The sequence below is a fragment of the Colletotrichum orchidophilum genome, assembly GCF_001831195.1.
Source record: "Colletotrichum orchidophilum strain IMI 309357 chromosome Unknown Scaffold_47.1, whole genome shotgun sequence".
NCBI lineage: Eukaryota > Fungi > Ascomycota > Sordariomycetes > Glomerellales > Glomerellaceae > Colletotrichum > Colletotrichum orchidophilum.
The window spans coordinates 122,408-149,115 of NW_019173003.1; the positions used below are offsets into that span (position 1 = coordinate 122,408).

The 26,708-nt window shown below is 53.1% G+C and overlaps 10 protein-coding genes across 10 annotated transcripts; 7 read left to right on the forward strand and 3 right to left on the reverse strand.

Moving 5' to 3' along the window:
• Positions 1-507: 507 nt before the first annotated feature.
• On the forward strand, positions 508-1,404 carry CORC01_06334 (signal recognition particle receptor beta subunit; the record flags this gene model as incomplete). Its single annotated transcript, XM_022617975.1, has 1 exon — positions 508-1,404. One exon carries the CDS (start codon positions 508-510, stop codon positions 1,402-1,404), a length of 897 nt encoding a protein of 298 aa, XP_022475488.1.
• Positions 1,405-1,798: 394 nt separating this feature from the next.
• Positions 1,799-3,433, reverse strand: CORC01_06335 (cystathionine beta-synthase; the record flags this gene model as incomplete). The annotated part of the gene is made up of 2 exons (XM_022617976.1): positions 1,799-3,107; positions 3,168-3,433. The coding sequence occupies 2 exons, from the start codon at positions 3,431-3,433 to the stop codon at positions 1,799-1,801; spliced, it is 1,575 nt and encodes a 524-aa protein (XP_022475489.1).
• A 1,247-nt stretch (positions 3,434-4,680) lies between these two features.
• Positions 4,681-5,919, forward strand: CORC01_06336 (uncharacterized protein; the record flags this gene model as incomplete). Its single annotated transcript, XM_022617977.1, has 1 exon — positions 4,681-5,919. The coding sequence occupies one exon, from the start codon at positions 4,681-4,683 to the stop codon at positions 5,917-5,919; it is 1,239 nt and encodes a 412-aa protein (XP_022475490.1).
• An 879-nt stretch (positions 5,920-6,798) lies between these two features.
• CORC01_06337 (protein kinase domain-containing protein) lies at positions 6,799-8,145 on the reverse strand (the record flags this gene model as incomplete). The annotated part of the gene is made up of 2 exons (XM_022617978.1): positions 6,799-7,589; positions 7,647-8,145. 2 exons carry the CDS (start codon positions 8,143-8,145, stop codon positions 6,799-6,801), a joined length of 1,290 nt encoding a protein of 429 aa, XP_022475491.1.
• Positions 8,146-11,436: 3,291 nt separating this feature from the next.
• CORC01_06338 (FAD binding domain-containing protein) lies at positions 11,437-13,155 on the forward strand (the record flags this gene model as incomplete). The annotated part of the gene is made up of 1 exon (XM_022617979.1): positions 11,437-13,155. One exon carries the CDS (start codon positions 11,437-11,439, stop codon positions 13,153-13,155), a length of 1,719 nt encoding a protein of 572 aa, XP_022475492.1.
• A 3,366-nt stretch (positions 13,156-16,521) lies between these two features.
• CORC01_06339 (uncharacterized protein) lies at positions 16,522-17,941 on the forward strand (the record flags this gene model as incomplete). Its single annotated transcript, XM_022617980.1, has 4 exons — positions 16,522-17,130; positions 17,205-17,213; positions 17,297-17,719; positions 17,810-17,941. 4 exons carry the CDS (start codon positions 16,522-16,524, stop codon positions 17,939-17,941), a joined length of 1,173 nt encoding a protein of 390 aa, XP_022475493.1.
• Positions 17,942-19,058: 1,117 nt separating this feature from the next.
• Positions 19,059-19,901, forward strand: CORC01_06340 (isoprenylcysteine carboxyl methyltransferase; the record flags this gene model as incomplete). The annotated part of the gene is made up of 1 exon (XM_022617981.1): positions 19,059-19,901. The coding sequence occupies one exon, from the start codon at positions 19,059-19,061 to the stop codon at positions 19,899-19,901; it is 843 nt and encodes a 280-aa protein (XP_022475494.1).
• A 1,355-nt stretch (positions 19,902-21,256) lies between these two features.
• Positions 21,257-23,027, reverse strand: CORC01_06341 (sugar transporter; the record flags this gene model as incomplete). The annotated part of the gene is made up of 3 exons (XM_022617982.1): positions 21,257-21,917; positions 21,986-22,744; positions 22,816-23,027. 3 exons carry the CDS (start codon positions 23,025-23,027, stop codon positions 21,257-21,259), a joined length of 1,632 nt encoding a protein of 543 aa, XP_022475495.1.
• Positions 23,028-23,313: 286 nt separating this feature from the next.
• On the forward strand, positions 23,314-23,706 carry CORC01_06342 (uncharacterized protein; the record flags this gene model as incomplete). Its single annotated transcript, XM_022617983.1, has 1 exon — positions 23,314-23,706. One exon carries the CDS (start codon positions 23,314-23,316, stop codon positions 23,704-23,706), a length of 393 nt encoding a protein of 130 aa, XP_022475496.1.
• A 197-nt stretch (positions 23,707-23,903) lies between these two features.
• CORC01_06343 (alpha-L-fucosidase) lies at positions 23,904-26,249 on the forward strand (the record flags this gene model as incomplete). Its single annotated transcript, XM_022617984.1, has 1 exon — positions 23,904-26,249. The coding sequence occupies one exon, from the start codon at positions 23,904-23,906 to the stop codon at positions 26,247-26,249; it is 2,346 nt and encodes a 781-aa protein (XP_022475497.1).
• Positions 26,250-26,708: the final 459 nt, after the last annotated feature.

The following is a 26,708-nucleotide window of genomic DNA, read 5'->3' on the forward strand; positions in this document are numbered from 1 at the left end:
AGGTTTGGCAGCTCGGCAGCGTCGAAGACTGGGGAATTCGAGGTTGGCAGGGGATCGCCGGGGACCCTCCCCCTAAATCGGACTAGCGAGGCTGAGCTGACAAAGGCGGGCCAACAACGCACTGCAGTTGTCTGCCGTAATAGCCGTGATTGGCTGGGGTGCACTCAGCGCCTCAAAGCTTGGCGCTTGGAACGCACGCTAGGGCGGATTCCTCGGCCTGCTCAGCCTCGTCTGAAAAGCGGGGACACTGTGGCTGAAGTTCGAGGTGCAGATGAGGTGCGTTGGGAAAGAAAGCTCCACCCCGGGCTCGCGTTGTCTCCACTGACGGCATTGGCGATTTCTTCTGGAAATCTGTCAACGACCACACGACTCACACCATCCAACCCCTCCACCCCCAGTCGGCCGTTCGCGCAGGGTAGTCCACCACCAGGGACCGACTCTCAACACCCGACAACTCTTCATCCTTCGCCAACGCCAGTCACAGCGACAGCGATAGCGATAGCAACGATGGCCGACAAAATAAGCTCGTTCACGGAGTTCCTCGACTTCATCTTGACCCCCTCGGCGCCAGTCATCCTCATCGGCGCCGCCATCGTCCTCCTCTTCCCTATTCTCCTGCACTACATCCTGATAAAGTCAACGCCCTACACGACCCTCCCCTCGGTTCTCCTCCTCGGCCCCGCCGGCGCAGGCAAGACGGCCCTCCTCACCCTCTTCGAGCGAGGCGACGCCCCCGCGACGACGCACACGAGCCAGCGTCCACAGACAGTTGAACTCACGGCCTCGCGCGACAGCAAGACGGCGCAGAGTTTCCGCAACCACGAGGACACGAGCGGCACCCACACAAAGTTTCTCCTCGTCGATACCCCCGGCCACGGCAAGCTGCGCAACTACGCCCTCGGCAAGCTCGCCAGCATCACCAGCGGCGGCAGCAAGTCCTCCAAGCTCAAGGCAATCGTCTTCATGGTCGACGCCGCCGCCATTGGGGAGAACGAGGCACTCGCGCCCACTGCCAGTTACTTGTACGAGGTTCTTCTGGGCCTGCAGAAGCGCGCCGCGTCGAGCAAGTCGTCCAAGCCTCCCCCGCCCATCCCCGTTCTCGTCGCCGCCAACAAGACGGATCTGTTCACCGCGCTGCCTGGCGCGCTGGTCAAGTCGAACCTCGAGGCGGAGATTACGCGGATACGGTCGTCGCGCAGCAAAGGTCTGCTGGATTCCGGTGTCGGCATCGACGAGGTCGGTTCCGAGGAGCACGACGATTGGCTGGGCGCCTATGGCACGGAAAAGTTCACTTTTGACCAGTTGCGCGAGTTCGATGTGGATGTGGACGTCATCGCAGGCAACGTTACGGGAAGCACAACGGGCCCCGATAGGTGGTGGTCTTGGATTGCCCAGCGGATATAATGAGCATCGCAGCAGAGGGCATTTAATAATAAAAGCACATGATGGTTCGGATGATGAGAATATTCCATATTCAGGAGATGCGCAAAGCTGTGTGGTGGTGATTCTATTCTTCTAGTATCAGACTGGCTGCTGCACTGTTCTCTGTGTAGATGTTGAGTCTACTCCCATCCAAAGATTTCCAAGCAAATACTGCCAAACGGGATCAGTTGATGCCACCCAAGTTTTGCCCCTGCCACCTTGCTATGCCCGCTTTCGAAACGCCGATACCCAAAAAATAACTTCATCTGCATTCTCATGCGTAGTCTTGATATCTATATATAGGCCAGTACTCTACATATAGGCCAAGTCATGATTTTATTATGTTGTGGAGAGTGAAAAAAAAATGGGAAAATGTTTAGGCCTTCTTGTTGACAACCCAGGTGAGCAAGTCGACCTTTGTGACGACAGCCACGGGCTTGGACAGGTTCTTGGTGCCCTCGGCCTTCTCAGTGACTACAGCGGCGCTGTTCCACTCGAGGAACTTGCTGAGGACCGACAGAGGGGTATCGAGCGTGATCTCGACAAAGCTGCGCTTCTTCTTGCTCTTCTCACCGGTCTCGCCGGCCTGTCTGGGATCCGTAACGACCTCATCGAAGCGGCCAAAGTCAAACATGACGTCGCTGACGGGGCTGGAGCCAGTGGCGCGGCCCGAGGAGATGTAGCTGAGCAGGTTGCCGAGGGTGACGAGGCCGACGAGCTTGTGGCCGTTCGCGGACAGGACGGGGAGCTGGTCGAAGCCCTTGTCGCGCATGATCTCGGACGCCTCGGAGCAGGGGCTCGTCGCGGGGACGGACATGACGGGCTTCAAGCGGAGGGCGCGGACGGTGGCGCCCTCGTAAGGGTCGACGGAGCCCTTGGCGTTGTTGTTGGCACCGTTGGCGGTAGCCTGGGTCTCGAGGCCGTTGACCTCGGGGAGGAGGTCGTTTGCGGCGAGCCAGTCGTCATCGGCGAACTTTGAGAGGTAGGAGCGGATGCTGTCGGGGAGGACGACGACGACGGTATGGCCCTTGCCGAGGCCGAGGTCCTTTACGGCGCGAACCATGGCGGCCATGGCGGAGCCGGAGCTGCCGCCGACGAGGAGGCCCTCCTCGGCGATGAGGCGCCTGGCGAGCTGGAAGGACTCGCGGTCCTCGGTCTTGTACCACTTGTCGACGAGCTGGCGATCGAGGACGTCCGGGATGAAGTCGTAGCCGATACCCTCGACCTTGTACGACTCGTTCTCGTGCTCCTTGTTCAGGGCCTCGGGCAGAGCGAGGATGCTGCCGTGAGGGTCGGCAGCGACGATCTTGATGTCCTTGTTGTGCTTCTTCAGGCCGCGGGCGATGCCGGAGATGGTACCTCCCGTGCCGGCGCCAGCGACGAGGGCGTCGATCTTGCCACCCGTCTGGGCCCAGATCTCCTCGGCGGTGCCGAACTCGTGGGCGAGCGGGTTGTCGAGGTTGCCGTACTGGTCGAGGATGTGGGCGTTGGGGATCTCCTTTTCGAGGCGGCGGGCGACGCCAATGTGCGACTCGGGGCTGTCCCAGGCGGCCTGGGTCGGGGTGCGGATGATGGTGGCGCCGAGGGCGCGGAGGACGGAGACCTTTTCGGCAGACATCTTTTCGGGGAGAGTGATGATTGTCTTGTAGCCCTTGATGGCGCCGACGAGGGCCAGACCGATACCACTTCGTAGTCAAAGTCAGCATGCAGTTGCTATTGTTCGAGTGTAACGGCGGGAGGCCTACGTGTTTCCGCTGGTGGGCTCAATGAGGGTATCGCCGGGCTTAATACGGCCACTTCGCTCTGCCTCCTCGATCATGCGCAGGGCGATTCTGTCCTTGACACTGCCGCCGGCATTGAAGAGCTCGACCTTTGCGTAGACCTCGGCCTCGATGCCCAGGCTCTGGGGAATCTTGTTGAGGCGCACGAGGGGTGTGTTGCCGATGAGCTCGGTGGCCGACTGTGCGGTGAAGGCCACGCGGGTGGTGTTGATGGCACTGGCGTCTCCCATGATTGCGGTTGGGATGGGAATAGATGGGTGACTTTTAGGGAGGGATGTCAGATAGAGAGACGTGAAGGGGGAGAAAGGAAGAAGGAAATGAGAAGTGCAAAAGAGAAAGTCAGTCCACGGACTATGTAAGTGGTGGGAAAAGAGAAAACGCAATCCGCGTGGTGGGATGGTGCGAGAATTGAGACGGTGGGAGGGAGAGAGAAAGCGGGAGCGAAAAATGACCCCGCCAACGCCGAAGATATCCGCCCACCTACCAAAAATGGTCGTTTTTTCTCCCTTGGTGCTCCCTTTGGCGCCCTTCCGCGCAATTACGTCGCACCTGCCGGCTACCCGTACAGGTACCCAGCAGGTAGTGAGCCCCCGCGACACAGACACACAGGGTCCGTCCGGGCCTTGCAATGGCTCTGCAGCGTACGGCCCCCACACCCGACGGGACGCTTTTCTCTCTCTCCCTCCAGTTACGTAAGGCAGGTAAAAAGGCCCGGTGAAGTTTCTGCTTCTTTTTTTTCGCCCTTCTGGAAATTTTCTGACGCTGCAGGTCGGGCCATTTCGAGTTGCTATTATGTCATTCCGAGCCAAGTTTGAATCCCCGTCTCTCGGCGTTCCCCGAGTTTTGTCTCTGCCTCTAGCACCTTCTTTATTATCTGGCTTGAGAGACTGCATAAATGCAATCCTGACTGCTTGGTGTTGGAAAAGTGGCCGCCGCATGCTCTTCTACGTATACCTGTTCATGTCTCGGCCGGGGTTGGCCAGAACTCGGCCGAAATAGCACACAGACGAGATGTTCTCCTCGACGGGAGGTCTCGTCTCGTCTTACCTACCCCACTTGAGTCTGTCTAGCATCTAACTCCATATATCCTTGAACGGTGTATTGTCAACATCGAAGGACCTTCGTCGGTATGCGTTTAAGGTCACATCATTTAGCCGTGTCTTGATATGAGATGGATCAAGAATAAAAACAGAAAACGATGTGAGCGTACTCGTCCGCAATTCGGCCGAAGAGTCCGCCAGCACTTCCTCCTCTTCAAGCCACCGCCACAAAACAACATCAGTCGCGGGTACTAAGCAATGTTCATCCGTCCGCGGTGTTCCGCGATAGAACTTATCAACTGCGTATATAAGTGAAGAATTTCAGTTCGATTCAGATAGTCTTTGAGTGTCGTAGAATTTGAAAATTACTATTAACCCATTCTTGTGGTGTAGCTTCTAAGCGTCATCAGTCTCAAACCCTGGCCGTATGAGTTACAATGGAACCGTCAACTACCGCGACATCAAAGAAGCTCATCATCATTCTCGGCGGTTCCTACGGCGGCGTTTCTACGGCCCACTACCTTCTCAAGCATGCCGTCCCAGCTCTACCCGACGCCAAAGGGTACAAGGTCATCCTCGTCAGTCCCTCGGCGCAAGTCATGTGTCGACCCGCGTGCCCTCGGGCACTCATATCCGACGACATGTTTCCCCAGGAGAAGCTATTTGTCGACATACCCGGCCTCTTCAAGCCGTACGGAGGAGACAACTTCTTTTTTGTTCAAGGAACCGCAACAGATCTCGATCACAAGGACCGAACCGTCTCCGTCACGTCGAAGGGCAAGAACGAAACAACTGTTCTTTTTTACCACGCTCTAGTCATCGCAACAGGCGCATCTACTCCTTCGCCTCTCCTCGGTCTCCATGAAGACTCTGAAAGTCTACGAAAGAGTTGGGCCGAGTTTCGCAAGGCCTTGTCACAGTCCAAGAGCATAGTCGTCGTTGGCGGAGGACCAGCAGGTGTCGAGACCGCCGGCGAGCTGGGCGAATATATGAATGGCCGAAGATCAAAACACCCCAAAGTGCCCATCACTCTGGTCTCGTCTACATCTGAAATCCTCCCCGCACTTCGTCCCGCCATCGCCCGCAAGGCAGAACGCTACCTCGCCCAAGTCGGAGTTTCTGTTCTCAAAGGCGTTCGAATGAAGAGTGTAGCGCCAGCCGGGGCTGGGGCCGCAGAAATCGCAACAAATGCAGCAGTCACTCTAGACAGCGGAAAGACGATCGAGGCCGATATCTATATCCCCGCAACTGGTATGCGACCGAACACGAACTTTGTCAATGACACGCTCCTGCTCCCCGACGGCCGAGTCGACACTAATCCCCTGACCCTCCGTGTCGACCAAGCCGGACCGCGCGTCTATGCCATTGGCGACGCGTCTTCCTTTGCTAGGCCAGCCATTCACAATATCCTGAGTGCTATCCCTGTCATGTGTGCCAACATCAAGCGGGATCTTCTTTTGGCTTCTACTGTACCAGAGACTGCGGGTGAGGACAGGTCGTTCAAGGAAGACGTCCGCGAGACACAGTTAGTCCCGATTGGAAAGAGCAAAGGGGTCGGTGCCGCGATGGGGTATCAGCTGCCCAGCTTCATAGTGTGGATGATTAAGGGCCGGGATTATTGGTTGTGGACGACGGAGAATCTTTGGAGTGGTAAGCATTGGGCCAAGAAGTCTTGATTGCGATCTGATGATCGAATCCATGGATTTTCCTTTGTCTCTGTATGGCTTTCATAAGGAATGTCCTGCTTCTTCTCTCATTACGCTCTTGTATAAAACTGTTGACTCTGCTTTCAGTTGAAGATTTCACTGATCAGCCGTGACTTTTCCATGCCCTCTTCATTATGACCCTGTGCCTCTGAGCCTATGCCTCTCACCTTGGAGCATGTCCAAAGCCCAATATTACAGTGAGCAGGAGGGACAAGCGGTCCACTGACCAGAATACATAACACTATCCTTTTTCTGAGATTTTATGCGTGGGTGAGCATGTATTGTTGGTAGATGTTGTTTATTTCACCAATAGCGAGCTGGATAAAGTCATACCACGTGGTCAAGGTGGTCAAGACCGCCTAGGTGGACTTGGCTAGGTTTCATATAGGTCTCAACCAAATATGTTTTCGTAGTAGTGACCCATATCAAAACAATAGTTGGTTTGGAATCACTTGCCAAACCCTCAGCACCCTGAAAGGTCACTATTCTCATGTGAATATCTGAAATTTGTCTGATTAATGTGGGCACACTCAACTATCGACCGTGGTGTAAAACAATTTGAGCGCCTTGGAGATGTTTCGTTTGTGCATCGAAACATTCCTTGGCCCTTGTTCAGAAGACGCTCAATAAGAAGCCACAATGACCCTATGACAGGGCCGGCATTTCAACACCTTTAGGTACGTTATGCTACAGTTCAATAGTGTGGCTCGTATTTAAAGCTTAGTAGGTCGGTAAGATCATAAACTTTGGCATGATGGTCGATCACAAAGAAATCAGTACGGGCAAATGGTGGTACTTGTTAGATTATAGGCTTCAATCGAGTGTATACTAATGTACTTATATAATACTTCATTTGTTTGTGGACGAGAGGTCGCTGCAGAGCAACCTCCGTCCCCAGGTCTTCTCGGCTTCGGGAATCGCGTACGTCCTCATCCAATCCGATCGCAGCACTTCCTCTGCGCTAAGACGATCCCCAGGTTTAAAAACGAGCATGCCCTGTATCATCTTGAACAGAGCATCTCTTTCCGAATCGTTCATCGCCTCCAGTCCCTTTCTCCTCCTTGGTTCCTGGATCGCATCTTCAAATCGTTGATCAAAATTCCATACCTCGCGTCCCTTCTTTGGCTTCCCATTTTCGCTAAATCGCTTTGACCTCCCCTCCCAAGTTTCCCACCATTCATCCGGCATCGATCCAAGAGCATCGATCTGATCCGCAGTGGCATCATCTGGTCCAAATAACCAATTACAAAGGAATGGTCTTACTCCAAGTATTCCCCAAATTACACACCCGAGACTCCAGATATCCGATGCATATGACAGCGGCGTTGTCGGCTCGAACCTTGCTTCAGGTGGACGGATCTGAAGTGGCGTGTAGGACTCGAACCTTGGTTCCTGCGCAGGGCAGAACGCCTTCCCAAAATCGGCGAGGACGAGCTTGGCTTCAGGGAGGGTGACTTCATCGCCAGGCTTGCCGAGCCAGATCGGCGGATAGACGTGAGGTGGAACACCTGGTGAGAGCGGCTGTCCATCAACTCTGACAACAGGTTCAGACTCTGGCGGATCAAATTCTTCGTATAGTTGCTCGGCGGAAAGATGGTCGAGACTTGGCAACTGGAGAAGAGTGTTTCCCATATGAATGTCTACCAAGCATTAGAGATGGCCAGGAATGACAAGCAGGACCAAGTACATGTACTCACCCCCGTGAATATAACCCAGATGATGGACGTACGCAACTGCTATAGCAAGCTGGGCGGCAAGTGATCTGGCGACGCGAAGCTGGAACGGGCCAGAGCCTGGCTCCGAGACTTCAGCAAGGTTGCATCTTGCCGGCGCAGTGACAGAGCATGGATGTGTTCCATTTGGTCCGTCGAGGTTGAAGCGATCCAGTAGTAAGGGGATCAAACTTCCACCAAGCTGTACGTTCTCGACGGCGCGGGCGGAAAATTGGCTCAGAATGTCGACCTCCCTGGAGCTGTGGTCCGCCACGCCAACTTTGATCGCCACATACTGGGCTAGTTGCTCGTCCCGCGCTAGCCAAAGGGCCGAGTAACTACCAAAACCGAGTTTGTGTACAATAACATATCGGTCTCGAAGCCTCTCCCCAATGATAATGGGATGATACCCCCCTGGACGATAGAAGTCGAGTCTTTCGACGTCGTCGATGTGCTCATATGGTGAGGTTACCATTGTTGACATGGTCGACATTGGGCGTCTGGTTTTGTAGCATGAATATGCGAAGAATGATCGAGGGGTCGAAGTCAGCCTTCGCCTAGAGATTCTAAACATGTTTGAGTGACGCATTCCCGCGCCCAGGAGGGAGGTTGGTCGATGCTTGGCTGCTGATGAGCGCGTGTGTTGAGGTATTGTTGGTCAGTCCAGCATGGGATCAAGGGCAAGCCCACCCATGGCCCTGGCCCTGGCCCTGGCAGCTGCGGTCGTGTCGGCTGCAGCTGGAACCCTGTCATTGACCGGCGCAACATGATAAGCGGATGCTCTCTTACGATATTTGGGGTATCAAAAAACTGGCTGACAAAAAAAGAAAAAACCAGGACAGCCAGCAAAGAGCGAGCAGAAAAACCATCAAATCCTCCGTCGTTGATCGCTGGGACCGTTGCTAAATCATTCCAATGTTCGACCTTGGTCACATCCCAGTTTGAGAGACCTACCGGAATCAATTCAAGATGGAAGGTGCTGGGGAACACGGTTCAGTCCGGTAACTTGTTCCGCTTAAGAGACTTGCCGAAAACAACATGGGGAAGGTCTGGGGGAAGATGATCCAGTTCGGTCACCTGAAAAGGAGGTAGACTACCCATAAAGCTTTCAGTCTATACTCGTGCTGCTTACCCATTTTCTGCAACACTCTGGTGCTCATTGCTGCCATTAACCAGCTGCCAAAATGTGATTTTAGTCTCTGCTATCTGAATGATCATGTCACTACAAAGAAATATGACCGTTCCTTCAATGGCCATATCTTCCATTTCTTCTCATGTTCTTGCGCTGGTGTTGCTTAACACTCCATGACGTCGGGCATGAAATGTCTATGTACATTCAAAGATCTCTCCTCACACGTCGCGATAAGTCTGAAAAATCGAGGTCCTTCTGCCAGGCTCCTGGCGAAGCCCACGAGCTCTGCAATGGCCCGGTCCGGGTCCACCTCGTCCGTCATCTTGTAATAAGAAATTTCATGGATAATGCAGAATAATTCTCTTCCTTCTGAGAGCTGATGGACTAAGGTACCAAACACCTGACATAGAGTCTCGAGGTCGAAATCTTTGACTCGTTACCATTGAGAGTCGCTGATAAATGATAGGTCGAATTTAACCTTTCTTGTCGATCATCTGATGGAGAACTTGGCACGCAAGGCTAGCCATCATCCCCCCTCGAGTCGTATCGTATTGCAGGGGTGTCCAGGCGAATTATTGTACGCCCGGAGCAGAACCATTTGATCATGTCACAGGGCTTCCCCTCCGATGGATCTGGGAGAAGACTCGTCAATCGGGCAGCCACATAGGTGAGCAGTGAGACTCCCTCCCTGTCAGTGTTGTTTTCTCGACCATTAATGAGTTGACAGCCAGATCGGTCTTTGAAAATCCTATTCATCGACTCCACGGAAAATGATTGATTACTTGGTCATCTATCCACACTCGATGAGCTGTCACCATGTAGAGTGCACCGAGAGCCAAGTTCACGGCAATGGGCAGACGATCTTTGATACCTGGACCCCCGACAAGTATTGTCGTAGTTTAGCCCAAGGCAAGACCGCCCTCGAGTTGTCGTATGGTCTGCATTATAAGCAACTCGTCGTCGACGTGTGTCTTGCAACGACGACAAAAGCAGACCGAAGGATGGAGTCCGACACATTGTAGAAATAGCTCACTCGAAGATGCAAGGGAGAAAATCGAAGCACCCTAGCGTTTTTATTTGAACCGGGGTGTTGGAGAGGAGAAGCCACATTCAATGGCCTCGTATTCGACGAGGAGGATGCTGTTCCATTCAGTTAAAAATAGATCGGAATGACAGAAACCCTACAAGAGAAGACCGTGTAAAGAAACATCTGATGTTTTAATACCTACGCATATCTTACGATCTAGAAAGTAGGCTATCATCTGGACGGCATCTCTTCATGACTGTTTTCCGAGACCAGCTTCAATAAAATCGCAATGTCTATGACCAGACGGAGATAGTGAGCGCGCCAGTCCCGACCACCTCTTTCGCGGCCGGCTTGGCACAGACAAAACCTCAACGGGCCGAGTTTGTCGCTGATGACAACCCTGGGCCTCGATTCCCAAGGTTGGAGAGACCTCGCCACGTCAGGGGAGAAGGCAACCGCGGAAAGCCAGTTTTCCGCAGCCGTCGGATCAGCCATGGTTTTCGAGAAATCCCATCGATTTCCTGCGTTCTTCGATATGATGTCTAGATCTAACAAAAAAGAATTGAAGACTATACATCTCATTTCAATCTCTTACTTTATTCATGTGTTTTCATGCGACAACCATGAGGTTCATACTAAATACTTCGTGAAATATGTGTATGCTGCAGAACGACCTGGAAACCGTTATATGTAATCATCGGTGTGTACTATTGCGACGACACGAAGTGTGATGCGTACCGTGAGGCAATTAACGCAGACAGCATCTGCGGCGTAGCCTTATAGCTCCACTCTGTTGTTACCACATGACGTTCCATATTCAGAAATTGCTCGACCAACCAGACTCTCAATTGCGCAGTTGGTTCCAGCCAAGATGTTGTTGGAGCAGCTACCTCTGCATATCATCCGATGCCCCTGCAAACAGCATTTCTGAAGAAGACGCAGCAAACGCCTTGTCTGGGTTGCCTTGTCAGCGTAGGCATAGCATTGGCCAGTAAGCGGGAGTGCGGCATAACCGAAAGTGATGCCTAGCTACCGGTCTGAAATTGGACATAGCTGGGATATCTCAGCCGCGCCCAAAAAACATCAGATATGTTCGGATTCAGCTAGCGTGTCTTATGCCAGCTCCACGCCACGGCTCCGTTTACAACGCTCGTAAACGCACCTGCGCGGCCCGGCCCCCCAGCCTTTGCAACGTAAGCCGGTGTGATAGTGTGATAGTAAGCCACCTCTGAAGGCGAACCTGGTTTCAGCGAGTTGCGCCTCGGAATGTTGAAGGCTATGAAGGCTGGCTGCATAGCCTGTCTTCGTTTGGTGCCGGGACTGGGCGTCAGACTGCTGACCATCTTGTCTTGGATCAAACCAATCAGCTTCTTCCATTCGCAAAGTAAGTTTATCATTGACTGTCACACAGAGTTGCCCAAGTGAAGACATCTCTGCGGCTGAGCTGGGTGTATCCTGCTTCGGAGGTTCCTGAGTAGATGCGGACTTTGCATGTGATGTAATCTACTTATTTATTGAGCTGTGTTCGCCCCCTTCTTGCAATCATTTTGCAACTTTGGTCTCCTGAAAGACAATATTGAAAACCATATTCGCTTCTCTTTAAGAAATCTACAAACATGGTGCGCATCGAAGACTTTGAGGGTATGCAATACTCTAGGGAGGGAGACGAGTCTGAGACGCAGCAATACGCTTTCTTCAACCAGCAATATGCAACCTCGACGTATCAGAAAGAACACGACATGAATCCCGACCTTATTGTGCGACCTCAGAATGACCAAGATGTCATCAGAGCTGTCAACTGGGCCAGAGAAAACAAGGTCGCCATTGCCGTTAAGAGCGGAGGTCACCAGTACAGCGGCGCCTCATCCACAAGCGGCAAGAATATTCAGATTGACTTGGGCAACACCTACAAGGACCTGATGATCTTGAAGCCCAAGGATCCCATTGCGGAGGACCGCACACTTGTTTACATTGGCGTCAGCATCACGATGATGGACCTCAACAAGTACCTCAAGCAGACAAAGCTCTTCGTCCCTACCGGTCAATGTGCCTACGTCGGCGTGGGAGGTCACGGCCAGACTGGGGGCTACGGGCAGCTGGGCCGAAGTTTCGGCCTCTTTGGTGATAACATCAGAACCATCCGTATGGTGTGTCACGACGGCGTTATCCGCGACATCACCAAAGAGAACAATTCGGAGTTGTTCTACGCCATTCTCGGAGGTAGCCCGGGCAACTTCGGTATCATCACCCACTACATCGTCGAGGTGTACAAGTCCAGTAGCTACGTTGGAACTGTTGCTGGACCCAACGGCTTCAAAGGACCTCACGGCATCAAGGCGCTCTGGCTCTACTCCAAGGAAGTGCTCACCACGCTGCTCAATGCCATTGCCGAGATGGCTGACGACCCTAACTTCCCTCGTGACTTTGACCTCTGTGTCAGTGTCATCAGTACGGACTTTCCCATGTCAACTCTGTTCAAGGAGCTCAAGGATGCCAACGTCTGGCAGCGCATCCAGGACCGAATCAAGAATGCGCTCGAAGACGACTTCTTGAAGCTGCTGAACGGAAGATTCCCGGCATCTATCATCCTGTACGCGCAGTGGTGTCCGACTAGCAAGGATGACAAGTACGACGCCAAGGTCGATGCCTGGTTTGGCAAGTTCCGCAAGCTCAAGAGCCTGCTGGAAGACTTCTCGCTTCAGTTTGGAGAGTTCGACATGGACATGTCGGATATGACTGGGCAGTGGATCTTCCCCAGGGCGCGCGAGTTTGATCTTCCCTACGTCAAGCGCACCTACTCGACCAACTCAACCAGCCTTACCAAGGACAAATGGGTTGACGCCGTCGTTGATCGCATCGATCTCATTTACAACCCTAAACAGTACCTTAACGGGCATGAGGGAGAGAAAGACTACGAGCGCTTCATGAGATGTAAGCTGTCGGTGCAGATCCAGTGTTTCGGAGGACAGAAGTCGCGTTTCTTCGTCAACAGAGACAATGGCACATCCTACAGCTGGAGAGACTCCTCTGTTGTGCAGACACTGGACTGCTTCCACGACCCCGATGAAGAGTCCAAGAAGCTGGCTCAGTCATGGCAAGAAAAGAATGACCAGGTCATGAACGGACCCAACAGCCCGTTCAGCAAGAAGGACAGGCGTCTCCTTTGGGGATCCTATGGCGACTGGAACTTGGGTGACGAGAAGGTCTGGAAGTGCTACTACGAAGATGAGGAGAAGTACAAGCGACTTGGGAGAGCGAGAGCCTCCGCTGATCCCGATGGAACGTTCACAGCGAACCCCTTCGCGATCACTGCGGTAGAGAACGCAAAGTTGTGAACAGAACTTCAAACTGGATCAAAACGCAGTGGGAAAATTGTATGGTGATTTTGGGTCGAGATTTTTGAGGAATTTGTAATCTAAAAACACTATTTGTATCACACTGCCATTCTCAACGCCACCATCTTGCCAATATTCGGGCTCCCCAAGCCAGTGCCAGCGTCCCAAACAGCCAATGCTGGCCAACTCGCGTTAGGAACGAGCTTGGCTCCGAATTCAAGGGGGGATTTCTGTGTGCCAAAACCGATGAGGCTACTCAAGAGCCGTGCGGTTATCGAAGATAAGTTAGAAGTTGACTGTCAATGTAACTTCCTTGATTGGACGACACGTTAGGACGATTTCAAACGTGGCAAGAAACCGAAATCGAACGAAGATTACTCTTGTAGGGTCCTGGTTGAAGAACTTCTGTCTCTACGACTTGTTATTCAAGTTTTGAGTTAAAACTGTAGAAAAGTAGCTACGATTCCTCTAGCGGCGATGGATCTTCGGAACTACCCTCGACCCCGAGACAATCGTTATCAAGAAAGCTTAAATCATTACAGGCTCGTGGAAAGCGATCCTCGACCTGGAAGTGTACCATAATAATTTGGGGGGAAAGTGGGCTGGTTGAACCTAGGGCAGAGCACACCCCGTTCGACGGTTCCAAAATGAGTCAGTTACGCAAAGTAGAAACCAACACAAGCTTGACTCTAGCTATAATCCCATGGTATAGAGACTCCCTGTACAGCCCCTCGTAACCTAATGAGAAGTTTCTGTCGTCTGGAAGGATTCTGCAAACCACAATTTTGCCTTCACGAGTCGCAAAGCGTCTTGCGCTGCTGCTAGTTGTCGTTTGATGACTCCAAGAAAACTCGGCTATCTAGTGATTGAGAAAGCCTACCTGATGGTCTCCTATTATATCTGCCTTCCTATAGTGGAAAGCGAGTAAGCCCTATATACGTGACAAACACGTACTATATGATCGGCGTATTAGTTCCGCTGAAACGCGAAAGTTTGAGACGGCAAATACAAGGTGTCAGCGGCCACGTAGTTAAATACTCCGTATCTCCGGTAAATAAGCACTGACAACCTACGACTTGCTCACAAACTAATTATGTGTCTATGCCTCTCATGCATGGTCTGAGGTTTCTCATCGATGCTTCCCTCTTCAAGTGGACAGACAGTCCCTCTGAGTTGGTTACATTATCTTCATTGATACCGTCGCACCATTTCCACTGCATCACTTCTCGTCTCAATTTGCGCCTACATGTGATACCAGCTAGCTGCGTTCACAATACGTCAACACTCTTCAAAACTTCTACGTACACCTTCGGAATCACAACTTTTGATCATATGAGATGCTACTTTTATTTAGTTTCTCCCACTTATGGTTTAATTCGGCATGTCGCATCTTTCACTTCTAAGTCTGTACCAAGTCAGCGGCGGCTGTGGTACCGGATTCATCGGAGCAGGATGCTGTGTCAAGTACTCTGATGGCTAGAAAGGGTGTTCGTCATTTGCGACCTTCAATTATTTCTCTTCGGCTCTGGCCTTTGTTGAAATTGTTTTAGCCAATAAGGTTCAAAGAATACACGACCTGCTTTGATCACTTCATGTTTTCAACGATGGCGTGTGATGCAGATCGACCCTCAAAACCAACTTCCAACACAAAAGCACAGCGACAGTACCCAATTGCCGATGCCAATTGTGGCATCAAATCTTTTCCCTTGATGATGTTTGTGTTGTTATTCGAAAACAATCCCTAGTCGCCCGGTTCAAAGATTGACGTTAAACCCAACATCATTGACGGCTATGTCGACGTTGTGGAAGTCAAAGAAGAAGCCGCATGCATGTTCGTGCACGATATTGATGAAGACTTGGCCAAATCTGTGTTTTCTTCTGGCTATAGTGACTGGTAAATCAACAGCGTCGGGAGGAACGCGGCAGCGTGGACGGGTTTGGCTGCGACATTCTAGAAAGCAACACATTTCCCCAAGCATCACGACCTTTAGGATGACTGGGGGCTCGAGCTTGTGGCATCTACACAAGATGTGGAGAAACGTCCAAAGTTCGAGGACTGTTTTGTTGCTCCCTACTTTTGGAGCTTTGATGTGAGCGATTCGCCAGGGTCTCGTTGTCTTGCCTGAGGGAACACGAAGGATGATTAGTATCCTTCACTTGCCAGATGCATATCAGTAAATCACAGGAACCGCAATGCAGCTGGCATCTTTCATCATTATCGAGTAATGTAAAAGCAAATATCATGGTTTGGCTTGGTTACCTCAACATATTCTTTCCACCGATTTTCAACAGAAAACAATACTGTGCCATAGGCGCTGACTCGAAAAGCTGTCGTTCTTTTTTTCCATCTGCAACAAAAGGTTACGTTCTGAAGTGCAAGTCCCGGTTGTAAAGACCTCGCTGTGTAATGCGAACGAGGAAACTAGGTTTTAGGGAACCACCAATTAGGTGTCGCTGTTTCTCTTGACTGCAGTATGTACATATGCAAATTTTAGACACAGCGAGTAGCAAACGAAGGAGGGTAGAAATCAACGTAACAAAGATCCAAAGTGTCAATCAACTCCTTGTTAGCTGGACCTTCAATCACCTTGGCGTGCCACAGCCATACTTGAGGCTTCATGCCCTCAAATTCATTGTGATTACTGTAGTAAGAACAATGTAGACAAGTCGCAGGTCGGCTTTTTGTGACGTCAGGCGAATTCACTCAACCACCTGACCAGATCAGATCAGCAGAAAAGGGTCCCGCGACTCAGGGCATCAGCAGCGCGGCCCATCATCAACCAAATCCGACCGAGACCGAGCCTGGCCAAGCCGGATTGGGGTGCGAAAACAGCAGGGATTCGGGGACGGGGAAAGCGAGATATGCGGGCTAGCTAATCACGGCAGTGTCTTGGCCCTTCCAGCTAACCCAGGATCAGCCATCAAGCAGCCTGGAGGTGACGGGCGACGCAATTTAGACTTTTTTCCCAATGGAGACTGTTCGCGGGACGCCGGGGGTTTGGGTCATGATAAGCAGGATAGCTCGCTCACCCAGCCCCCACGTGATGGCACATTTCTGCAGTCTCCTTTGGTCGCGATGTGCTTGTTCCTGGGAAAGGGAAAAGGGAATGTGATTCTGCGTTCAACATATCACAATCTGTGCGGCTACGAACCTGCAATCAGTGAGGCATCTCCAGTCGTGACTACTCGGCTGCCCCCTCTCCGTCTGTAGACGCAGACTGCGTGCTGAGAGGCAATCTCACTCACGCCCCCGTCTCATTCATCCCGCGCCGCACCCTTTGATGTCGGCGTTGCCGCGACATCCGACACCGCAGCGACCACCAGGGAGGGCCCCATCATCAACATCCCCATTTTCAATCCTCAACCATGGCCGAGCCGTCAGCCGCCGACAATGGCGGCATCGTGGGCCGCGTCCGGGGCGCGTCCATCTCCTTCATGAACGCGAACCCCCAATTGGGCATGTGGCAGGCCGCCGGCACAGCAATTGCCCAGGCGCCGACCCTCACTGAGCTCCGCGACCCCGATTCCGGCGGCGACAACATCGCCTTCACGGCCCAAGGCCACTCGGCGCGCTACGCCTTCCAGGAACCCCACGGCGACCTGGCGCTCATCAGGTCCAACACGGGCCGGCGCGCGTCGACGTTTTCCATCAATGGTCAATCCGGCAGTGGGGGCCGCAATGCATTTAATGACAAGGCGGAGAATATCAGGGAAGCGGACGAACCCGCCGTGCTGGCCGAGACTTCGGACGAAGCACGGCCGGCTACGCACGAGGAGGGCACGAACGAGGAGAACCCGCCACCCAGCGAGGCTCGACCGTCACCCTTCCAGCGACGACAGAGCCTGTATCAGAAGCATGCAGCAGAGGAGAAGGCGCCGTGGAAGACGACGATTGCAAACGGTTTGAAGGCTTTTTGGAAGTTCTTCCTCACGCCCTCGGGGTTCGTCATCACCATCTATTGCTTGAACATTGTCGTAAGTATCTCCCTCGTGCACACACCTTGTGACATACTACCCAACATGAATTATGCTAATCAAGACAACTGTAGGCCTGGGGAGTAAGTTCATTCCTGTGATGTGAAAAAAAAAATGAAAAAAAAATTCAAAGCCGCCATACTGACTCACCGCACAACCCCCCCAGGCCATGCTCTTCTTCCTGCTCCTCAAAGCCGCACCGGCGATGAATCACCCCTCCGCCGACGACGACAACTCGCCGCGCAAAAAGTGGCTCGAAATCTCCAGCCAGATCCTCAACGCGCTCTTCTGCGTGACGGGCTTCGGCCTCGCGCCCTGGCGCTTCCGCGACCTGTACTGGTACATCCGGGCCGTCAACTTCAAGAACCAGGCGGCCATGCTCAAGCTCGCGGCGCAGAACAAGAGCTGGTTCCGCCCGCCCGCGTGGGCCGTCCAGGGCGAGAAGGCGCCAGAGACCTTCACCGGCCAGGTCGCGCCGCCGACGCCGCTCTGGAAGCTCGGCTTCACCATCTGGATGATGGTTTGGAACACCTTCCTGCAGGCTGTGCTGTGTTATTTCATGTGGGGATACAACCGACTTGATCGACCTGTAAGTTGCCCGTGATCCCAATACGCTGGCGAGCCATCGTATGCCCGGATTGTAGACCTGGTTTTGAATTGAGTTAACACGTCGATACAGTCCTGGGCCACTGGCACTTTCATCGGCTTGGGATGCGGTGTCGCTATGCTCGCAGGTCTCATGTCATGGTGGGAAGGCCGAAAGGTCAAGACGATTGAGGGCCCAGAAGTCAAGGTTGTTGAAGAGGTGTAATCATGTCATTTTCTAATTTGGTGTTGTCTGACATAGACATAGAGGTCACGGTAGGTAGACTTGGTTGTGTTTTTAGAGCGTTTTGATGACAGGCTTGCAAGTACGATAGTGAGTGATACGCAGATCCAACGCACCGAGATCGCAAAGCTCCATCATTCTTTTCATCTTTCTAAAGCTAAAAGAATCTTGGCATATAATAGCATGGCAATCAACTGCCTCATAATCAAAGCCAAAGTTTTCGCTGCGCAGCATAATACAGGAATCAGAACATGACCGTGAATGTCGCATTGTGACAGTACCTCAATATGAACGGGTACGTATTTTACATGATGAGGGATTGGCTATGTACTTGATTCAGCTTAGTTTCTCGTGCAATTTTGAGGCGTCTGGGCGTCCTTATAGAGCCAATGACCCCGGCTTTGGATTGCTTTGAAAGAGATATCAGAGCACGATGCTCAGCAGGGATTTGATGTCTCCAACACATCCATACTATAGAGGAACTGCGCATACCATCAAACTCAGACTCGGTACGAGATAAGAGAGCAGCATAACAACATTTCAATGGTGTCGATGCAAAAACTGAAAATAGGCTTAGGTTCTTGGAGTCTAGCGAGAGTCGGAATTCTGAACTACGCCGATCCAGCACGCACATCATGAGTTTATACATACATCTGATAATCCTCCATGAAGAAATTCAAGAGTGCGTAGACTCAATCAAGCCACCCACGTGCCACCACACTTCAGAGAGCCCGGCGGTCAGCAAGTACTGCAGACCAGCATTCGGCACCACCGCCACGGAAAGGTAAGTGGTCACACGTGAATATTGAATATTCTTTCGGGACCAATACCCTTGAATATTCATTGCTGAAACCTTGAGTTTCAACTAGGTTTTGAGGCACATGTTAGAAAAGCGCTTCTATTGAAACCACGCGCATGAGGAAACGCTGATCAGTCTCGAGGCATGAACCGGACGTAATTCCGACGACACTGCCGGGGATATCTAGAGTACCTTGTCTTTACCAGCGATAAGCAGCCACACCAAAGTACCGTCAGATACTGCTGGCCTGTGCTTTTGCCACCCCACAGGCGTCACGCGGGACGTTGGATAAGTCTCGCGATGTCTCTCATCCTCCTCGTTGCATTTCTCACCTCTACCTTTTCGCATCTTACCTCACAAATCCAGCACAACGCCTCCAGGATGTCTGTATTCCAGGCATCACTCTCGGTCGCAATCTTGGCCTCGACCGTCGGTACCTACCTCGGCCTCCTCAACCCCAACCCCAAACCTCCCCAGCAACCAGGCGACCCTGACGAGCGACACCATCACCATCACCAAAAACAAGCACCACCACAACAGCACGCAGACTCGATCCGCTGGATGCTCCTCACCCACAAACACACGCCCAAATTCGTCCTCCTCCCCCTGGCCCTCCTCTCCCTCCACCTCGCCGCCCTGAGCTACTACCATCCGCACATTCCCCCCTCCGTCCTCGGCCACGGCGCCCAAAACGGCCTCAGCGCCTCCCTCACAACCTGGTCCGCCTCGACCCTCCTCCCGCTCTCCGCAATCTTCCTCGCCGGCGTCCCGCTCCGCCTCGGACCCTACCGGTCCCTCGGCAAGAATTTCACCTTTCACCTCACCAAGCCCGACCAGCTCAAGACGACGGGCATCTACAGCCGCGTGCAGCACCCGAGCTACACGGGCGTCGTCGTCCTCGTGCTGTCCAACGTCGCGCTGCTCGCCCGGCTCGACGGCGTGCTGAGCTGCTGGGTCGCGCCGGGGTGGCACGAGGGCTTGCGGGCCGTGCAGTGGGTTCTCGGCCCCGTGGCGTGCTGCGTCTTCCTCTTGGGCGTGTGGACGAGAGTCCGGGAGGAGGAGCGTATGTTGAGGGCCGAGTTTGGGGAAAAGTGGGAAAGGTGGCACGCCTCGACGGCACGGTTTATTCCGCATGTCTTTTGAGGCATCTGGATGTGTGGTGGTGACATTGAGTTGGTTCAGAGGTTGGATCATTTACGTAGCCCGTACTTTATGAGTCTAGTCGACTTCTACTCATTACAGTCTTGGAAATACAGTCCAGACATTGGCTACTTCACGTTAAAGGTGTGATGCCCTGTATCGTTGGCCATGTCTTTCGTTATCCGTGCCTTTCCTACGTCCTGGACCGTATCTCAGTCCCTTTCAGTGAGCGTATCAATGCATTCAGTCTCCCATTTTCCAGCCACAACGATAGAGATTCATCCTCACCTTGAACAGACAGAAAGCCACCGACTTTGCCTCTCAACATCAAATCCCAAAGGAAAATACAACACCTCAAATAACTCTACAGTTTCCCAACTTCCTTCGCTGGGTCCCGAGAAGACAAGCCCGATAAGCCATGTGAGTTCCACAGCAAAATGGATCCAGGTCAGCCAATCCACAGTACACATCATGCATGCACTCCACCTAGGGCCACACACCCTTGCCATCACCTCTACATGGCCACCTTTCCATCACGAAGCCATCATCAGCAAACAAGGCAAGATGGCCGAGCGGTCTAAGGCGCTAGCTTCAGGTGCTAGTCAAGTAATTGGCGTGGGTTCGAATCCCACTCTTGTCACATCACGCAGCTCATCGTGAGATTATCCTTTTGTCTTTTTGTCCGTTGGTGTGGTGAGGGTGAGCTTTTGGTGATGTTGGATGGTTCACAGACATATATAAGGGTATGAGGTGGTCCGTGGGTTTTTCAAAAGCGATCGAAAGAGTCGATTTAAACATGGTTCAAGTCCAAGAAGGCGTAGTGTGCTGGCTGAACCCTTGTTGATGGATTGATATCAAATGCAGCGGTGGATATAGCGCGCGGGAGGCGACTTGAACGGACTTCGGCTGCTGCTTCTTAGTCCCCTGAATGTGGGTTCTCAGGGATGCCGCGGATGCATGTGTCGCCCTCTTTGTGTATGACGCTTGTGTAAATCACACAATTAGACATCCATGGCCACAGACGGCGCTCGGAAGATGAAAAGACCCTCATAAAGCACAAAGCAATTCAAAACCGATGAATGCAGGTGCGAAAAGAGGCACGTACAACAGCTGGGCGAAGGGATGTGGGCGGTTTGACCTCGAGACCGTCAGGATACACGAGGTACGGGGCCTCCTCCGAATGTTCACATCTCAGAATCCCCTCAGCAAGCAAACCACTTCTCAAAGTTCTCAATAATAGATGAATCAAATTGGATATCGAGGCCCTTGGAACCCCAAGAGCAGACTATTAACAGTACGCTGCCTACATCAACACCCAAAACTCACTTCCTGCCATCCGACATCAGCGGTTCTCAACATCAAAGACGCGATGCCCCATCCTGGCGATCAAGTTTCCTCTTCTCCCTCTTGGCATCCGCAATCTTGATGCTCAGCTTCACAGGCTTGCCTCCCGGCGTCTCAAAAATGGTATCAATCTCCTCCAGATTCAGCCTACTCGTCTCAGGGAAGACATAGTAGCTAATAAAGATCTGGATGAAGTTGTAGACAATATACACAGCCCAGATCTTGTACCCCACCTTCCCAACACCAATACCAATGCCGTAATTGTGTACAACGGCGGCGATGGCCTGGAACATGGAAAACAAACCCATGCCCTTGGCACGCAGCGGCAGAGAGAGCAGCTCGACCGGGTAGAGGTTGTGCATGGTCGCGATAAAGGTGGCGCTGCAGACCTGGAAGAGATAGATCCAGACGACCGTCAAGATGGCCGTCGTCTTCTGCTCGTTGAGGTTGTACTGCCAACTCGTGATGGTGACGGCAATCTGCGCGCAAATCATGCTAATCAGACCGGCGAAGATGAGGGTGCGCCGGCGAAAAAAGTCGATAATGTAGGAGCCGAAGAGGGTGAAGACAAAGTAGATTGCCGTCGAGCCGAGACTGATGCCGAGCTGAGCAAGCTGCGTGGTGATGCCGATTGTGTCGAGCGCGGGGGCGAGGTAGTACCCGATGATTCCGCCGCTAGTGGATGACCATGTATTAGCAACTGCAGCATAAAAGAACGAGGGGCGTGCAAAGAGGTAGCATACCCATTCCACTGCTGGAAGACGGCATAGACGGCAAGGACAACAGTGCGGAACCACACGGCGCGGGTGAAGAAGACGCGGAAGTCCCAGGTCGCACGGAATCCGGCCTTTGTGGTTTCAATAGACTCCTCAATCTGGAGGATCATGAGGTCGACAATCTCATGGTTGATGTCGTTGTCAGTCGTCATGTACCTTGCCACAACACGGCGGGCCTCCTCCTTCTTGCCGCGCATGTAGAGGAAACGGGGCGACTCGGGGCACAAGAAGTAGATTGTCAGGCAGACGAAGAGAGGGAAGATGGCCTGGATGAAGAAGGCCATCCTCCACTGCCAGTCGCTGTCCCAGTTCGTCAAACCCATCATGATGCCAATCATCATCAGCGAGCCGACCTGGAAGCACGCGCCAAAGACGCCGACGAGGCGACCACGGAGATGGACTGGCGCAAGCTCGGCGACGTACTGTGGCGCGGTGCAAAGCGCCGTGCCGAATCCAAGGACGAGACGGCCGATGAAGAGACAGGCCAGATTCGGGGCCATGGCCTGCATAATGGCGGCGATGATGACGAGAGCGTTGCCTAGGAAGTTGACACCGCGGCGGCCGAGTACGTCGGCGCAGCTGAGAAAGGGAGCGCCTAGGAACCCACCGATTTGCATCAGGGCGTTGATCGTGGAGATGATGACGCCGGCGTTGGGGAAGCCGTAGTAGTCGTGCCAACGGTCATTGGAGTTGATGCCACTGATGACGCCCCAATCGATACCGTAACTATTGACAGGCATGTCAGCTCCATCATGCCCACGCCCACAAGAGACAGGCAAGGACCGTCATGTGCTTACCCCGCTTGGTTGAAGCCCATCACGAGCATGTAGCCGAAAATATATAGGCCAGTCTTGGACTTCAGCGTCAGGGCTTCAGCCGACTTGCGCATCATGTCAGCCTCCGAGATGCGAGTTGCCGCAACTTCTTCGACGGCAACACCAATCTTGTTCGCCTGGGCGACATCGTCGTGATAGATGACCGTGTGGTCAACTTCTTCAAGAGGCGCCATGATGGACTGAAAATTCTGACTTTCGCGAAGAAAATCGCTTCTCCAAGTCTCCTAGATCTGGGGCGAAGCAAAAAGTCAACGCTGGCGAACAAGCGAGAAGCCCGAGACTCTGGGTCCGTGGGATCTCAGGTTGCAGCGGTGCCTCGGCGGATATATAGAGCTTCCTTATCCTTAGCTCTGGGGGCGGGAGACGCGTCCAGAATGGCTGCTTTCATCCTGCACTGCTATCCTTCTGGTGCAAGACGGAATGGCCTTCCGATGGTTGGGTCTCGAATCCTGAAGAGGGATGCGATCCCCAGACTCTCAGACGTTCCAAGTGGCCATGTGGTTCACATCAGATGCTCCTTGCAGACGAACCAGTCCAAATCCACTGCCGACTTCATTCCATCGCCTCCAGAGTAACCTCTTTGTTTCCCCAAGATCCACTCAAGAGCCCAAACAACATCGGCTTTGTCTCATGGCGATTGGCCGGGGCGGCTGTAGACATGCAGTTGGATCAGACCAGCCACCACATCACTCCGGGATGAGCATGTTCGGTCTGCTTTCATCCGTGATGATTGGCTCGAGACGGCCGGCCGGCCGGCTACCCCACACTCCCCGAGCCAATTTTCCTCAAATGATACGACGCCGAGCATCTACCCCGGTCGATCGTGGGTTGTCTGGGGTTAAAGTCGCCTAGGGCCGCCCGACTCTCATCGTCTTTGGAAGAGGGACTTTAGACGGCCAAAACAGATCCCGATCACCAGCTCACCAGAGTCTTTGTCTTTTCACAAACCCCTCCGTCTTGGAAGCTTGGGGCCCAGGCTAGACCAGACCACCCTCGTCGCAGTAGACAAATCCGGACTCCGGCATACCGGCACGTCGTTCCAAGGCGCAATGTTCCCGCTCGATGGCCCAGAAAGCTTCGGCTCCGGCCCCGGCGAGGGCCGCCCTCCCTCGCGTCTCCACTACAAGTCCCCCGCCTCCGAATGGTCAGAGGCGCTACCAATCGGCAACGGGCGGCTGGGCGCCATGGTCTATGGGCGAACTTCCACCGAGCTCTTGCAGCTGAACGAGGACTCGGTGTGGTACGGCGGGCCGCAGGACAGGACCCCAAAAGACGCCTTCCGCCACCTACCGAAACTCCGACAGCTCATCCGAGATGAAAAACACGCCGAGGCCGAGTCCCTCGTTAGGGAGGCCTTCTTCGCGACACCCGCCAGCATGCGGCACTATGAGCCGCTTGGCACTTGCACAGTCGAGTTTGGTCACGCCATCGAGGATGTGACGGACTATCGCCGATATTTATGTCTGGATACCGCGCAGACGACTGTCGAATACCAATATCGAGGTGTCTCTTACCGTCGAGACGCCATTGCCAGCTTCCCAGATAATGTATTAGCGTTCAGAATCACGGCGTCTGAGGCCACTCGTTTCGTCATTCGGCTGAACCGAGTCAGCGAGGCTGAATGGGAGACAAACGAGTTCCTCGACAATATTGACGCAAAAGACGGGCAGATTACACTGGCTGCAACGCCTGGCGGACGGAACAGCAACCGGCTGTCCATCACCCTCGGGGTTTCTTGTGATGACGCGCAGGGGTCCGTAGAGACTGTCGGCAACTGCCTGGTGGTAACCTCCTCCGCCTGTTCCATTGTCATTGGCGCTCAAACAAAGTTTCGAGAAAATGACCCCGAAGAAGCCGCTAGGAGTAACGTCCTTGAAGCGTTGGGGAACCCGTGGAAGAAACTGGTTGAGCGTCATCAAGTGGACTATCAAAACCTCTTTGAAAGAACAGCACTTCGCATGTGGCCAGATGCCTACCATCTTCCGACAGACGAGCGAATCAAGCAAAACCGAGACCCGGGACTGGTTGCCCTGTACCATCACTATGGTAGGTATCTACTCATCTCGTCAAGTCGGAACTCCGTAAAGGCGCTGCCAGCGACGTTGCAAGGCATTTGGAACCCTTCCTTTGCTCCTCCCTGGGGATGCAAGTATACCATCAACATCAACCTGCAGATGAATTATTGGCCGGCCGGACCGTGTAATCTGACTGAATGTTCTATTCCGATGCTTGAATTACTGGAGCGAATGGCGGAGCGGGGAAAGAAGACAGCGAAGGCCATGTACGGCTGTGACGGATGGTGCGCGCACCACAACACAGATATCTGGGCAGATACAGACCCCCAAGATCGATGGATGCCCTCCACTCTCTGGCCTCTCGGTGGTGTCTGGGTATGTATTGACGTATTTGAGATACTGCAGTATCAGTATGATGAGACCCTTCACAAACGAGCGGCCGCGGTTCTGGAGGGCTGCATCACTTTTCTACTTGACTTCCTGACGCCGTCAGCTTGCGGCAAATACTTGGTCACAAACCCGTCGCTGTCACCCGAGAACACGTTCATATCCGAATCGGGCAGTCCTGGTATTCTTTGCGAAGGTTCCGCAATCGATATGACCATTGTCGGAATTGCATTCAAGAAGTATCTTTGGAGCACTGATAAACTGCGCACTGATAGCCAGTTGCGAACGAGGGTGAAAGAGACCCTCGGCAGGGTGCCCGAGCTGTCGACCAACGCTGATGGCTTGATTCAAGAGTGGGGAGTAAAGGATCACAAAGAGCTGGAGCCGGGCCATCGACATGTCTCCCACCTGTTCGGACTATACCCGGGAGAAAGCATCAGCCCGGTGAGATCTCCAGAGCTGGCGGCTGCTGCCAAAAGAGTACTGGAACGAAGAGCAGCACATGGCGGCGGACACACGGGATGGAGCAGGGCTTGGCTGCTCAATCTCCATGCTCGACTTCTCGACGGTGAAGGTTGCGGGCAGCATATGGACATGCTGCTCAAGAGCTCAACGTTGGCCAACATGCTCGACAATCACCCGCCGTTCCAGATTGATGGCAACTTTGGTGGGTGTGCCGGCATTCTCGAGTGTTTGGTGCAGTCGAGTGTCTTGCAAGATACAACGGAGGCGCATTTTGTCGAGATTCGACTTCTCCCGGCGTGTCCCAAAAACTGGCCCAATGGTGAGCTTTCACGGGCCCGAACCAAGGGCGGCTGGCTCGTGACGGTGAAATGGCGGAACGGCAGCATCACGGACCCGGTATTGGTGGAGTACCCTAATGCGACAAATGCCGAGGCTCAAATAGTGTTCACCGATGGTTCCCGGACTATCGTGCGTGGCGGCGCGCCTATGTCCAAGCATTATATAGAGCGCCAGGTGCAGCAAGGCTAGAAGTGTCGATGATCGCAGCCAATTTCATTAATGTGTTGCGGACCTTCGCGGCCTAGAGGTTGCTCAGATTTCTGCGAGTCATTGTCTAATAGTTAATGATTAGCTCAAACTCGGGTTGCCGACTCTGAATGCAAAAGCAGCAGAAGATGGCCACTTTCGATCAGGAGCTCGCTGCAAGCTAGGATTTCCAGAATACGGACGCCCGCCCGCCCTGGAAGATTTGTGACGCCAAGCTTGGACGAAAATTCGGGTGAAAAAGAAGACGAAGTAAACAACACATGGACCCTTAATATTCCACGTTTATCTGGCGACCGAAATTTCAGTGCCGCGGCGAACGGTCGTTGTCTGCAGAGCGCAAATGGCCCGAGAGTCGGCACTATGACCGCCACTTCCGAGCGGTTGGCGTGAAACAATGGGGACCACGAAGTACGAAGCCTTTTTCGGCCAAAGAGCCGTGGT